The 15,121-nt window shown below is 35.3% G+C and overlaps 2 protein-coding genes across 4 annotated transcripts in view; one reads left to right on the top strand and one right to left on the bottom strand.

The window, feature by feature from the left end:
* Positions 1 to 15,121, top strand: part of LOC131942110 (uncharacterized) — a 50,156-nt gene that overhangs the window by 31,447 nt on the left and 3,588 nt on the right. For all 3 annotated transcript variants that reach the window (XR_009386710.1, XM_059301832.1, XM_059301833.1), the window contains exons 8-9: positions 11,655 to 11,781; positions 12,209 to 12,370. Coding sequence is in view for 2 of the 3 variants with exons in the window: in XM_059301832.1 (XP_059157815.1) it covers positions 11,655 to 11,781; positions 12,209 to 12,370 (289 nt within the window). In the remaining variant the exon portion in view is untranslated. The remainder of the gene's footprint in view (positions 1 to 11,654; positions 11,782 to 12,208; positions 12,371 to 15,121) is intronic.
* On the bottom strand, positions 4,280 to 6,824 carry LOC131942112 (ficolin-2-like). Its single transcript, XM_059301837.1, has 5 exons — positions 6,663 to 6,824; positions 6,180 to 6,256; positions 5,854 to 5,982; positions 5,462 to 5,581; positions 4,280 to 5,110 (listed from the first exon to the last, which is right to left on the bottom strand). Exons 1-5 carry the CDS (start codon positions 6,739 to 6,741, stop codon positions 4,727 to 4,729), a joined length of 789 nt encoding a protein of 262 aa, XP_059157820.1. The 5' UTR covers positions 6,742 to 6,824; the 3' UTR covers positions 4,280 to 4,726.

Below are 15,121 nucleotides of genomic sequence, written 5' to 3'. Positions count from 1 at the left end.
AAAAGTCAGGTTTCGCTAGAAAAAAGATACAGAAAAAAAAGTCACAACAATAAAGTCACAGAAAGAAAGTCTAAAAATATTTAAGAAATTTAATCAAGCAAAGTTTCATTCATCATCTTAAAACTGAGATGTACCACTTTATGTAGATACAGCAATGTCCCTTTCGATTATAGGCAAAAGAGATCACTAGCTCGCAAAAATGCAGATTATCCGTAAACACGAAGTTCTCCAAATTTTACATTACATTAGTACAGTTTACGTTATGTTTTTTAGTTAAGATAAATACTTGGTATAATTAAATGTACAACAGGGGACTAAATTAAAATAAAAAAAAGATAATAGATATTCGTAATCGGTTTATCGATGTACCATAGTCGTAACTAAGTTATGGATGTATTTTTTCTGAACAAGCGGTCCGTTCGTGAAGACATGATGGCCTCGGAAATATATGTGCTGAACAAAATTTACCTTCTTAGAGGCATGGTTAAGGCGATCTATATTTAATCTATGTAGAGCATCGACCTATTGTGCACAACAACTAGAGATCGATATTAAATAAAAATTGTGGCAGGATCTGATTGGTTTGATCAAATTGGTTTTGGTCAGGTTTTGCCCAAGCCTAAATCCACCTTAACACCCACCTCCCCAAAGTGTTACGCGTTCATCCTTTTCTACCTTAAAGCATGCCATATTTCACATGCTTGTAATATAGATACCGTTGGCGAGGGATAGCAGTTCATGTGTCTATCTCGACTGCACAGGACCAATCAGGGACTGGGGTGGATTGGGATAAAATAATGTGGGATTACTAAATAACCTTGGTGGGTAACAACGGTTAAAAAACAAATATATCGCAATAACGGAAAAAGAAGCGCAGAACTAAAAGAAGGTCGGAAACATGGCTGCTTAGTTTATTTTTTATTGCCTAACACCAAATGTATGGCGCTTAATATCAGGTTTTGGTTGATTAGGAATAACAAATATTTAAAGATACATGCAACACAAAAACTAATGCGGAAAACTCTCGTTTGTGTGTGTCGGGCAGTGTGGGAAGTTTGAGCACGTGCCATGAGTTCGCCACGACCCCACGGTATAACTGAATAACTGAAGTCAATCGAAGGCAGATATTATTTAACTGGGTCATCACCTAACATCACGTGATTAGGAATTATGCAGTACAGTAGATTCGTAAATAAACACTGCAGTATTTTAAGTCTCGAAGCAGTCAACGCGTTTCATTTTAAATGTAAATCATTTTAATATAATATGGACAGGTTTATTTATTCTCATTGTCAATTAATAGTAGATCAAAAGTCATTTTCGGCTATAGTTTTTCAATGTCCTAAAGCCGTGAAACATACTAAATGTGGTAGAACTCAATTTTTAAGATTTTTAAAAGAAACTATACATGGGTGACGAGGGAAGGGGGTGGGTTCTATTGTGGAAAAGTCAAACCGTGTTATATGATGGGACGACGGAGGGGAGTGGTATTTTTTAACGTTCAGCTTGAGCGTATTGATGTCTTCAAAATAAAAAAATCCCCGTTTCATCCCTGTCCACAACTTTTCCCTCATCCTATATACCAAAAAGAAGCCCCCGACACCTTCTCTCCCCTTCACCATGCAGGCCACCACTCCGCTCACACTGCAGTAAAAAGAAGTCTAAAAAACTTAATTCTTAACATACAGGAATATATCAAGGTGTTAAATAAGTCTGTACCATATATTTTACAAAGCTAAGGAAGTATATGTACTGATCAAAATTTACGTTCTTAAGGGGGGGGGGGGGGACCGGTACTTAATTTTTATTTTATTAAAGATCAGCAATTGAACATTGTCTACATAGCTAAAACAAAGATATTGATATGTTTTAAAGATAACATATCTCAAACATGTTGAGAACAAATGTTGAACCCCAAAAAGTTGAGTTTATATGTATTTTTATATGCAATTTTGTATGCTAAAAATCTCAGTACGTATAAGACATAATAATTCATAAAGTAAAAGCCACATTTAGAAATGGTTACAGAACAAACTGATAGAAGGATGTTTAGATTAAACGCAAACTTTTTAAAATATGAATTTTTTTCATAGTCACTTAGAAAAAAGAGTCTTTGTGGAGAGACATGAACTTTAAACAACCATAAAAATTAAATAAAGAAAGATATCATTAAAAGCTTCTATCAGTTTGCAGAACAACCTATATTGTAAAGACTGTGCAAGTTTCACTGTATTCTGTAAGACAGTTTTTAATATTTCTTCTCTAGAAAATTTGGAGTAGGCAAAAAAGTGTCAATGCTTATTTTTGTAAAAAATAAAATGTTATCAAAACTAGGCATCTATAAACACTAAAATAAGTATTTCAACACATTTTTTGAGTACAGTAGATTAGTTCAAGTAATTGATGGGATGTTAGAGTTGCATTAGACTATTAAATATACATAGGCAAAAAGATAATGAAAATGCTATTTTTAAGTACTGGTCCCCCCTTAAAGGCCTTGTAAAGGTGTTCTATATTAAATCTAAATAAAGCATCGACCTCTTATTTTGTATAAATCTTCACGTACTGAGTAAAGGGGGAGGGGAAGAAATAGCTATTAGGGATGATCAGGTATATTCAATTAAATAGGCTATCATCTCAAAAGGCGGATTGACTGTAATTACATTAGTGCTGTTTACGTTGTATTTGTTGGTTATTTAAATAAATCCTTAATCCTCATCACTCCCCGTGGAGTGTAGGGCAGCAACAAATCTCCGCCATTCCAATCTGTCTTGGGCGAGCCACTTTAATTCATGCCAGGTCTTGCCAGTAGCCTGCACTTCTTCTTCCATCTCTCTCCTCCATGTTCCCAGTGGTCTTCCTCTCTTTCGCTTTCCAGGCGGAGCCCACTTCAGAGCCATGTTGGGGAGTCTTCTTTTGCTCATGCGCAGGACATGACCCAGTCATCTCCATATCCTCATTCGAACTTCTAAAAAAAAATGTCGTTTAAACCTGTCCTTCGCCATATTTCCTTGTTCGGGACTTTGTCGTCCCACTTTATTCTGAGGATACGTTGGAGGGATCTTCTTTCAAAGCCTCTAAGTCGGCTCTCTCCTTTCTTGTTTAGTTTCCATGACTCTACAGCATAGAGGAGTACAGAACGTACATTAGATTTTTACAGATTTTTACAGTAGCCCTAGTCAGGTTAAATTATAACAGATTAACCTGGTTGCAAATTCCCCCTGGGAAAGAAACATTAGGGATGAGAAGGTATATTCAATTAAGTAGGCTATCATCTCAAAAGGCGGAATAACTGTAATTATATAATTGCTGTTTGCGTTGTATTTGTTAGTTATTTAAATAAATACTTGGTTTAAATTTAGACAGAAAAACAAAACAGAAAATAGTGGTAAAATTGTTTTATGGATGTTTGAAGGTATGAGTTGAACTAATTTTACCCTGCTCGACTATAATATCCACAACAACTAGAGATCCATATTAAATTAAAATCGTGGCAGGATCTGAATGGTTAGAATAAACTGGTAGTGGTCAGGTGAAGTGTAAGTGGGGATTAAATAATTGACGTTGTTCATTAGGTCATGTCTGTTTTGGTTTTGGTTGTAAAATTGAATATGTTGAATCGGCACTTTGCCTTGTTATACGATTATATGTCTATCAACTCCTCCCAATCACCGTCTGTAATGTAATGGATGCTTCAATCCCACACTACAGGTACAACATATGTAATGCAAACGGTAGATTTTTACACTACTATCTAAAACTACTTTATCTTATAAATATTTCAAAAACTAAAGGATGAAACGGAGTAGATTCGGAACTTAATTTGACTTTACATCACTGCCTTTTTGCCCCTATTTTTTCTTAAATGTTGATATTGTATTGAGGGACCTCCAAGCCATTAAGTTATTTTCACAAACTTACTTTAAAATACTTAATGGGCTGCATGACTGAAATATACGTGTTTAACATTGCGTGATTCTAATGCAGTAATACATTATGTAAGCGGCTTTATATCAATACCACCGAAGCTTAATTTGGCCAGAACATTTTGTGTAAAGTTTGATGTCACTTTCATGATTAGGATTGAACGCTGTACTGTTTGTAAAAACAATATTAGTACAATTTGCATTTTGATTGGTCTATTTACATCTACTTCCACACACATCAACTTAGGTTTAGTTTAAATCTTAAAATGTTAAAATTTTAAAGTACATTTCACACAACGACCAAAACAGCTAACTTATCACGCGACGATAAAACACAACACTTTGATTTATCTGATCAGCTTTATTGTATTGATGTCACAAACGTGGCAAAATCTCAAGTCAGCAAAGTGGTTGTTCGATCAATGTCCACCTCGGCTTATAACCCCACACATTACCCCACATGCTCTTAATGAATACATAAACAAAATCGAACGTAATCATAATTTCTTATGTTAAACAATATATTGCATAGCGTTGTAGACTTTGACTTTTACTGCTTTACATTAAGAAATGTTCTATTGAAGTTGTTGTCAGTGCTTAAGCTATGCTTACATCCTTGCTGTAGTTTTCTTCTGGGTAGAAATTAGAAAGTGTTAAGATATAGACCAAAAAGTTACTAAGATGTTATTTTGTCCTTAGTAAAAACAATATTTGGGTTTCTTGTCCAGAGCGTTAGTAGCGAGTGTTAAAGTGGGTGATATATGACCAGGTGGTTAATTGTCCGGGAGCCACGATAATGACTAGGGATTTGGTTTTCGGAGTTTCATCTCAGCAGAATCGAGGGAGTCATTAGCACTACTGTAATAGTACCAATAGATACCCAGAACAAAACCTTTACTTCCCCGCTCTCCGTTCAAGTTTGTAAATCCACAGCCACCAGGGAAAGGCCACCACCAACCTTTATAACCATAAACTCTACAACCATAGCTGGGCCCATGATCGATAGTTGTGAACTGCTGTCCATTGTTGTATCTAAAGTGGTCATGATCTGTAGAGCCTCGTATGCTGCCGGCGGTGTAAGACATTCGATAGAGATCTGCTTCGCCTTGCACCGTGAAGTTCTTGTATGTAAAGTATTTGTTTTGTCCCTTCCATTTCATGTCAATCCTCAAATCTGTATAACCCTGTTATATCATTATATAATTAAAACAACTGTTAACAAGTGATTAGTTAACTGCTGCACTCTCCCAAATCAAGAATTCAACTTCAATAGTTAGTTACTGCAAGTAACACAATGATATAAAATAGAAAATTATAAACTAGAAATTTCTTGCAAGCTTTCCCACTTTTTCATTTTCTCTGCCCTCACACACACACACACACACACACACACACGTTATCTGCCTCTGATACACACTCCTCTCACTCTAACCCACACACAAACCCATCTCTCTCTCACACACACACACTAATTTTCTCCTTCTCACACACTCTCCAATAACAAATTTATCAACAAAAAAAATTAAAATATTTACCGCAGCTGTCAGTTTACTTATCATATCATTCCCAAGCCAAAAGTCACCATCAAGAGAACCGAACCCATCGCGAAATTCTTCCCAGGTTTTATTAAAGGTCACATCACCAATCATATTTCGCTGGAAATATATTTGACAACAACCAGATTATCTAACTTCTATTAATTTTTCGGCTTGATTTTTATAATTGTGTCAAAGGTTGAAATTTAACTTAGGCACATTTTCAGACTGGTGAAACTTGAAAGGTAAATTAAGAAAGTAACCTAGAGCCTCTTGCAAACATTTAAAGAATAACTAGGCTGGATAATAATGCAACCAACTTTGTCAGTTTTACTATCACAAAGAACTCTGAATTTACCAATTGTTTTCGATTAAGTGTTTGAATAACTAACCTGGATAAGAATCCAACCACCTCCGTCAGATTTAGTGTCACAAAGAACAAGTCTACTATCCAGAGATTCAAACACTGCTCTGTCTTTCAAGCAGGCAATCATGGCGCTTTTTTCACATTTTGGCGTTTGCTTAATCAAGCAGTTCATACATCATCAGACATATATATATATATATATATATATATATATATATATATATATATATATATATATATATATATATATATATAAGATAGAACTGTAGTTCTGAGCGTTATCAATTCATGAAACTGATTTTTTAAAGTGAAGATATTGTCAATAATGTAAATGACTAAAAAAATACTTACTTGACCAAATGTTGATCTACATTTTTGAGGTCTGTTTTTGCAGCGACCTGTCCCAGCTTTCTTGGTGTATTTGTTCTCTTCTCATACATTCAATATAGGTAAACACGGGGTTAGTGAACAAAAGAATAAACAATACAATTAGGTGGTCGAGAATGTAATGAGATATCTGTTTATGTTTTTATCTTATTTATAATGTGTGATTGTTTTAAGTTTCGATATGCTTTCAGCTAAATATGCACGTAATTCGCATAAGCTTAATAAGCACATAAAATAAAGCCACACATAGAGCACAATCATACCCACAAACTGCATGTATTAGCACATATAACTGTCCTTAGTAATACATTATTTTAGCATTCACAATTTTAATTAATTGAAGATTTGTTTCGGATATACATTTTTTAACATAAATACTATTATGTAATAGAGCTAAAACGTATATAACGAAGCATTACAACAAGATATTAAAATATAAAGTCTCACCCGTTGTATTATCAGCGTATGAGCAGTTGAACAGAAAGAAACAGACAGCAATGGTTAGCCACCATGTGAAGTAGTCCATCGTAGATGGATATCAGATAGGCTGGGGTCTGGGCTGTAAAGAGAAGAACGTTCTAGGTGGCTTCTTTGCTTGAACAGCCGAACGAGTCTACTAGCATGAAGTTTTTTCATTAATTTATAGTATTAAGAAAGTTAACAGATGGCAATCTGATTAAGTGTTCTTTTTCTCGTACGTGTCATTTACATCCTGATTTACCGAGCCTTTAGCAAATTGAGGTCAGGAATTAGGTTGTTAGCACTATTTTTTTCAAACTGATGTCAATATTTGTATCTAAACTCTAACCAAAGAAAAACATGAATTGTATTACTTATCCTAAAATGATACCGCATATCACAAATTAACTAATACACAATTTGGGAAGAGTCCATTGTCAAACATTAATTTTGATTGGACAAATCTTTCTAAGAAATGTGCTTGATTAGATTCAACTTTGGCCGACGTTAAAGATACTTTAGGTTATTGTAATTAATTAGTTTTTTTTTACATTTTTACGCCCTAGAATATCTATATATATAATTCTCTTCTGGGAGCCGTTAGAAAACAAGCTGCAAACGCTCTCCCTACCTCCCCACCCCTACATGGTTTTAGTGAGCTGTGTTCACTCTAAATGTTTACAAGCAGAGCCAACGATTTTAAACGTAGGGGGGGGGGGAGGGGGGGAAGGAAGGGGGGGGGGGTTATGGTCCTTAACGAGCTACTTATAGTGTTTTACAGAAATATTTTCAGTGTCAGCGTTGGTACTGTCGAATTCACAAATTATGAATTATTGAAAATTAGAAACAACTAAATAGCGGCGTATGTTATGCCGCGGGCCGGCTCCTCGTGTGTTATATTATAGAAATGTTTGACCCTGAGTTTTAGAGTTGCTGTATTAAGCAAGTTTTAATTTCTATGATGTGAGGGTCAAGGTTAGTGTAATAATAGTATAATTTTATTGGGAAGGTCAGTGTTATGCGAGGTTTTCAGTTAGTATAATTCCAAGGTGTAATCCTACTCCCAAAGATCGATAGAAAGTATAGTCGTGGCAAGATCTCATTGGTTTCTTTAAATTAATGTTAATTATGCCAATCTAAAAAGCAGGTTATTAAAAAAAGGATATCGATTTGATAAAATATCGGTGAAACTAATTTAACTTTTGAACGAGGTTAGGTCATGTTTCCTCGATATCTATCTACGAAGAGTTAAGCGTATCACGGCAAACTAGGTTATACAGTGAACAATAGCTCCATAGAAATCAACTCATCAGTCGTCTTTAAGGGTCATCTATTTAAGTCGTCCACACGAGGACGTGTGGTGGGGGGGGGGGGGGGGGGTAAGAAAATCGAATTTTGCGGGCGCGTGTGGACTAAGGAGGGGTGGGGGCTGGTTCGGTTTGTTGTGGACTGTTACGTGTCATATGCGGTCAGGGTAGAATAGGGTAGAATCAGTGGCGTAGCGAGGTCGGGTGTCACCCGGTGCGGCACTTAATGGTGTCACCCCCCAGAGGCGTTGCGACCCTTCCCGGGGACAAACTTTCATGTTTTCGATTTGCACCCCCCCCCCCCTCAAACTTTCGAATTGCACCCCCCCCCCCTTCAAGTTTTTCTCTATATATTTTGCTATTTTTTGCCTTGGTGTCACCCCCCTAAATGGTGTCACCCGGTGCGTTCCGCACCCCCCGCCCCCCCCCCCTCGCTACGCCCCTGGGTAGAATAGCCTCGAACTTAGGGGGGAGTGCGTGTGTGAGTTGAGTTCACCCTACTGTGTAGTAACCCCGGTGTCTTTATGTATTGTAATCCCAAGGTCGTTTGCGGGTATAAAAGCGAGAGTGAAGGATTGTGGGGATGAGGAGCGGTTAGTTAATAGCAGCTAGGACGAGGGCTGCTCTGTTATGTGTGAAGAATGGAGACAGAATAAAAGGATTGAAGTAAACACGAATCGTCTCTTGAGTTGATACCAACCCGAACGTAACATGGACGTCAACATGTTGAATTTAACATGGAAGTGCTTATACATTTTTACATGAGACTCGTAGCCTGCATGTTAAAAGTACAATGGACACAAGCGAGAAAAGTCTCAAAGGTATTTGAGAGGTGTATAAATTCATTAAAAAATCATGCACAGCGTATTTACAATTAATATGGTTATAAAATCCTGCCTGTCTGTTTTTTTTTCGGACTTTACTAAAGATTGGATGTATTTGATGTTTATAATATTTTCGGTAACTAAATAAAAATTTAAAAAAAAGCAAAAACAATTTGGTTTTCACGTGTAATGGCGACATAAACATGGCATCCTGCTATTGGATAGGCTGCCATAGATTTTATTGTACACATTGTAAGCTAAAAATAGAAAACTAGGTCATGGAGTTTTAAATTTGTATTGTTATTTAAAAACTTGATCTGCAAAGTTTTGTAAAACAAATAGTTATCGATCACTAAGTTACTGTACAGCCAATCAATATTTGTCTTACGAAAGTGAAACATCCGGTTATAACTTAGGCTTGATGAAAATAAATAGAAATGTAGCCTTAAACTCAACAAATTATTTTCAAGTTCTCTGGATTTGCAACTTTTATAGCATTTATTCTAAGAATAAAAAATTTCTAAATTAATTTTAGGCTTAAGTTTTTATTTTTTATTTTTCTTTACGGTCTAAATCTAAAAAAACACGTTTTTATTCCATGACAACAACAATTATGGAAGGAATCTCGTCAACTCGCTCGCCTCCATTAAGAGGACAGTGGTTTTAGCGCAATTTCCATTCTGGAGAATTGCGTTTATTAACCCGTCATTTCTGGATGTATGAATGAATGTATGTATGGATGTGTGTTCGCAGCTTTAAGTCGTATCTCCTCCTCAACGAAGCAATATCGAGGACTAGTTCCAAAAGCAAATTTGTTAAGCAAGTTACGAGGATGATAGTGGGCCAAAAAAAACTCCGGAATTCCTTCCTGGAGTTCACGGAAAAGCCAAAAAAAAAACCCTCGAAAAAATGCAGTTTTTGGCCCATATCACTTAGCGACTTGAAACATTTACCAATCGATTTCTGCTATAATTTAGAACAATATTGCCGAAAAAAGTTTTCAAAAATATCCTTTCGTTCGGTCACAAATTTTAAAATTACATAAACACCTACAAACCGATCGTTCTTCTAGCTTGAACGCACCCCAGCATTATACGTCAGAGCTATTTTTAGATAACATAAGGAAATTGCGCATAAATGTCACTAGACTTTTTAATTAACTTGTTTTTTAAATCCTATCGCAACGTGTAAATAAAGTTTTGGATATAATTATACCTACACTGGGACATCCTTATCATAAAAGACGTTATGAGTTGTAACGATTTTTTTACCTTCCCCAATTCACCCGTGGTAACTCAAAGCCAGGACCTAACACCTAAAACTAATTTGTAATTAACAATTTGGTCAAAAATTTGGTTGTTCTCTACCTAAATACTATTTTACAGCTCTACACATAGTGCAGATTCTCTCATGTAACCAAACAAACAAACAAAACAAAAATATCCAACATGTAAACAAACTTGAGTTTCAGTAGTATATAGATTAAAGAAAATCATTTATATTCTCCTTTTTAATGTACTATTACTTAAAAGCTTATTATATAAACGTTTTTGTGCATTTATATAAATATATAATAGTATAGACTAATTTTCATCTCATCTTAATACACATTGTTTATGTTTATTAGATACGCAATTATTTATTTCAAAGCGATTCTATTTTTATTAAAACATGTTATATACAGTGAAGTTTGAGAGAAGTCACTATCGCTATTTAAAAAAAAAAATCTAATCGCTGTCAATATAACATACTATAAATTTTGTAATTCTCATTGGTTTAACTAATTTCCCATACATTAACAAATATATATTTTTCAATTGTTGTTTATTACATGCGTGACTCAATGACTCTCACAATTCAAGTTTGGGTACCTGATCACATACCAAATATAAAGTTCAGTTTGTTGTTTATTCCATGCGTGACTCAATGACTATCACACTTCAGGTTTGGGTACCTGATCTCATACCAAATATAAAGTTCTGTTTGTTGTTTATTCCATGCGTGACTCAATGACTCTCACACCTCAGGTTTAGGTACCTGATCACATACCAAATATAAAGTTCTGTTTGTTGTTTATTCCATGCGTGACTCAATGACTCTCACATTTCAGGTTTGGGTACCTGATCACATACCAAATATAAAGTTCTGTTTGTTGTTTATTCCATGCGTGACTCAATGACTCTCACATTTCAGGTTTGGGTACCTGATCACATACCAAATATAAAGTTCTGTTTGTTGTTTATTCCATGCGTGACTCTCACACCTAAGGTTTGGGTACCTGATCACATACCAAATATAAAGTTCTGTTTGTTGTTTATTCCATGCGTGACTCAATGACTCTCACACCTCAGGTTTAGGTACCTGATCACATACCAAATATAAAGTTCTGTTTGTTGTTTATTCCCTGCGTGACTCAATGACTCTCACATCTCAGGTTTGGGTACATGATCACATACCAAATATAAAGTTCTGTTTGTTGTTTATTCCCTGCGTGACTCAATGACTCTCACATCTCAGGTTTGGGTACATGATCACATACCAAATATAAAGTTCTGTTTGTTGTTTATTCCATGCGTGACTCAATGACTCTCACATTTCAGGTTTGGGTACTTGATCACATACCAAATATAAAGTTCTGTTTGTTGTTTATTCCCTGCGTGACTCAATGACTCTCACATTTCAGGTTTGGGTACCTGATCACATACCAAATATAAAGTTCTGTTTGTTGTTTATTCCATGCGTGACTCAATGACTCTCACACCTCAGGTTTGGGTACCTGATCACATACCAAATATAAAGTTCTGTTTGTTGTTTATTCCATGCGTGACTCAATGACTCTCACACCTCAGGTTTGGGTACTTGATCACTGACCAACATGGCGTCAGGTACTCGTTCTACAACAGCACCCAGTTGAAGGAGAATCTGCTACGTCACATCCGGTTTCAAGAAGTGGATGATTTCCTCTACTACTTAAAGGTGAGATCTGACAGCTGTGAGATCTTAAGTTCAGGAATAGTATGTCTTTTGCTGAGCCGGTGAATTAAGTATTAAAAGTATATACATAAATATATATATATATATATATATATATATATATATATATATATATATATATATATATATATATATATATATATTTATATATATATATAAATATAAAAATATATAAATATATATATATATATATATATATATATATATATATATATATATATATATATATATATATATATATATATATATATATATATATATGAGAGAGAGAGAGAGAGAGAGAGTTGAGTATTATTTTGTAATTAATGTGAACCCCCTTCATAAAAAAACAGTATCCAAAAAAAAATAACAACAACAACAACAGTTATATCGCCTGCTTCTAGTAATGAAACAAAGGTTTCTTTAGCAGAAGTTGCCTGAGAACGCTTCAATCTACAGCCGTGACGAAGTGAGTGAGTTGTCGAAACGTCTGGACACGGTGAAGGAAATCAACAAGAAGCGAAGGGAGAGAATATTTAAGGACACGTTCGAAGAGTTTATCTGGCTGTCCGATCAGAAATATCGGGGACAGGTATGCCATATTGCACGCTTGTTTTCTTCTTTTTTTTAAGCGAGACAAATTTGGTTTGTATGTTTTATGTAAACCTTAGAAAAACAATACCTCTTTGGTTTATGTTTGTGGCACATATTGGCACTTTAAAGTAGGATACATGTGTAGGGAGAATAAAAACCAACCAATACGAGTATTTCAGACAGGAGCATAGTTGCCTTTGATGGTTATGCTTTATTTCTATCTGATTAAGTTTTTTTAAGGAAAATGTCATAGATTTCATCCCATGTTATAACGAATGTTTATTTTTGTCATGGCGAGAAAACTATGACTAGCTACTGAGATTACTGAAGTAGGTTACTATGACTACCGATACAGACAACTATCATAGGCTGGTTCCAAATCCTACCGTTCGCCACTTTGTTTATTTTGAACATTGTGTGCGTAATTGTGTATTTTATCATAGAAAATAATTGCAGTGACTTTCATTGTTTTACTAACCCTGGCCATCTGGTTGACTTCAAGGGAGGGTTGAGAGTGGTTTTTTAAATACTTGAATTGATCAAATAATTCTAAAATTGTTTTCAACGGTTATATTCAATGCAAAAATATGAAAATGATTGTAATCGATGGCTCCCAAACAGTTACAATTTTATAAAAAATGTAACTATAATTTTATCGCTAGCCATAATTTTAAGAAATATTTTTTAAAAACTTTAATATTATTAACAAAGATTTTTCAAGCTTATTAGTGTGGCGCTTACAATTTTAAACTTCATTATTTTTCAAGAAGTGTTATACATTCAAAAACTACATTTATATACCTTTGATTTGATATCAATTTTAATTATCAAAATTAATACGTAACCTATAAAATAATATTTAAAATGCGTTTGTTTTTAAATGGCTACATTACTATGATTGGTACGATGCAGAGGCGTAGCGAGGGGGGGGGGGGGGGGGGGGGAGGCGGGGGGGACATATGTCCCCGGGCGCCGACCTTAGGGGGGGGGGCGCCAAAATGGGTTGGAAAAACAAATTGAAAGTTTGGTGGGCGGGGGGGGGGGGTGCAAATAAAAAGTTCGAGGGAGGGGGGTGCAAATCGCAAGTTTGAGAGGGGGGGGGTGTGCAAATCGAAAGTTTGTCCCCGGGCGCCGGAAGGGTCGTTACGCCTCTGGTACGATGGGTTAGATTTTAAGATGGGGTGACTGTTCAGCAGAAATGTGTTGTCTGTTAGAGCTTTTCGCATTCAAATACAATGTGGGCAAAATGGGCGGGCAAAGTTGTCTCGATCCAGCAATATTTTAAATGAATTTTTTTAAACCCTGCGTAAGTTTTTCAATTATTGACATTACTTTAGTAAGACGTTACTTATAAAAGGTTGTATAAAACGCAAAAATAACGTTACAACTATGTGTAGTTGAAATGACCATGAAACATGGTTAAAATATGGAACCCCGGTATCGTCGTTTTCGGCGGCCATCATTACCATGACAACGGTAACAAAAGTAGGTCAAGCAACAGCCTACTCTAATTACCGAAAAGGGGACGGAGTGGTTGAGCGATACAGTGCTAGACTGCTAACACACAAATCTCTCTGATGGGTACCTGACTCACGTTAGCAAAACAAAGTCGGCTGGGCATAGTGCTTGTCGAGGTCATTGAAACAGATGAACTCTATATAATCTGCCCCATGTTTCTTTGGCACAAAAAGGAAAATATGATGATGTTGTTACCCAGATGAGTCGCTACCAACGTCAGATATGTATGGTTGCCAAAAGAAAAGGACTACTGAGGTTAACAAATTATATTACTATGACTACCAAACAAAACAGACAACTATAATAGGGCTTGTAAGTAGGTCACCAACTTCTCGTTCTCCTACTTGCCAGCTAGTAGATTTTTTTATAAAATTAACAATAATAAAAATTGGAAAAAAAATAGAAAGCTACTTTCGCAATCGCTAGGTTTTTTAACCTCGTAACCAATGACAATAGTAGATTTTAAGGTGAAGGCTAGCTAAAGGAAAAGAATATAGCCAACATTAAATTGTGATTTTTAAAAAAAGCGTAGAGTTTGTCAATTATTTATTCGAATCCGTAACAAGTTTTCCTAAACGCAGTTACAATATCAATATAATATTAATAACCTAGGACTACTATTATTTATAAAAACATAAAGTTGTTGTATTTTGAGTACTGTTGGTATTTTTAAATCTCCTTGCGTAGATAGAAGAAAAACGCATTTTTTTTGTTATTGCGAATCGTGATAATAAAAATTGATTTAGTTCGAAAATTTATATATAATTTCTAGGCAAACGAGATTTAGAATTTTAAGCGAGAAGGACCGAGAATTACAAGCTATGTGAATAAGACTGTGTCCTATAAGATTGTGTCATCTCCAATAAGATTGTGTCCTCTCCAATAAGATTGTGTCCTCTCGTATAAGATTGTGTCCTCTACTATAAGATCGTGTCCTTTAAGATTGTGTCCTATAAGATTGTGTCCTATCAAATAAGATTGTGTCTTCTCCTATAAGATTCTGTCCTATAAGATTGTGTCCTATAAGATTGTGTCCTATTAGATTGTGTCCTATGAGATTGTGTCCTGTAAGATTGTGTCCTTATAGATTGTGTCCTATGAGATTGTGTCCTATAAGATTGTGTCTTCTCCAATAATATTGTGTCCTATTAGATTGTGTCCTCTCCTATAAGATTGTGCCCAATAAGATTGTGTCAACTCTTATAAGATTGTGTCCTCTCCAATAAGATTG

This window comes from Physella acuta, unplaced genomic scaffold (assembly GCF_028476545.2).
Source record: "Physella acuta isolate Inbredline_101_S28 unplaced genomic scaffold, ASM2847654v3 ptg000388l, whole genome shotgun sequence".
Classification (NCBI taxonomy): domain Eukaryota; kingdom Metazoa; phylum Mollusca; class Gastropoda; family Physidae; genus Physella; species Physella acuta.
Note: the sequence above shows the minus strand (reverse complement) of the source record. Positions and strands in the feature narration are given on the sequence as shown.

What these genes read in the sequence shown, in the direction of transcription:
- LOC131942112 (XM_059301837.1), bottom strand. Translation starts at nt 6,741, where the DNA reads ATGGACTACTTCACATGGTGGCTAACCATTGCTGTCTGTTTCTTTCTG. An exon ending in ATACGCTGATAATACAACGG is followed by an intron (nt 6,257 to 6,662) that starts GTGAGACTTTAT and finishes ATGTATGAGAAG; the next exon opens with AGAACAAATACACCAAGAAA. An exon ending in TAAGTAAACTGACAGCTGCG is followed by an intron (nt 5,111 to 5,461) that starts GTAAATATTTTA and finishes ATGATATAACAG; the next exon opens with GGTTATACAGATTTGAGGAT.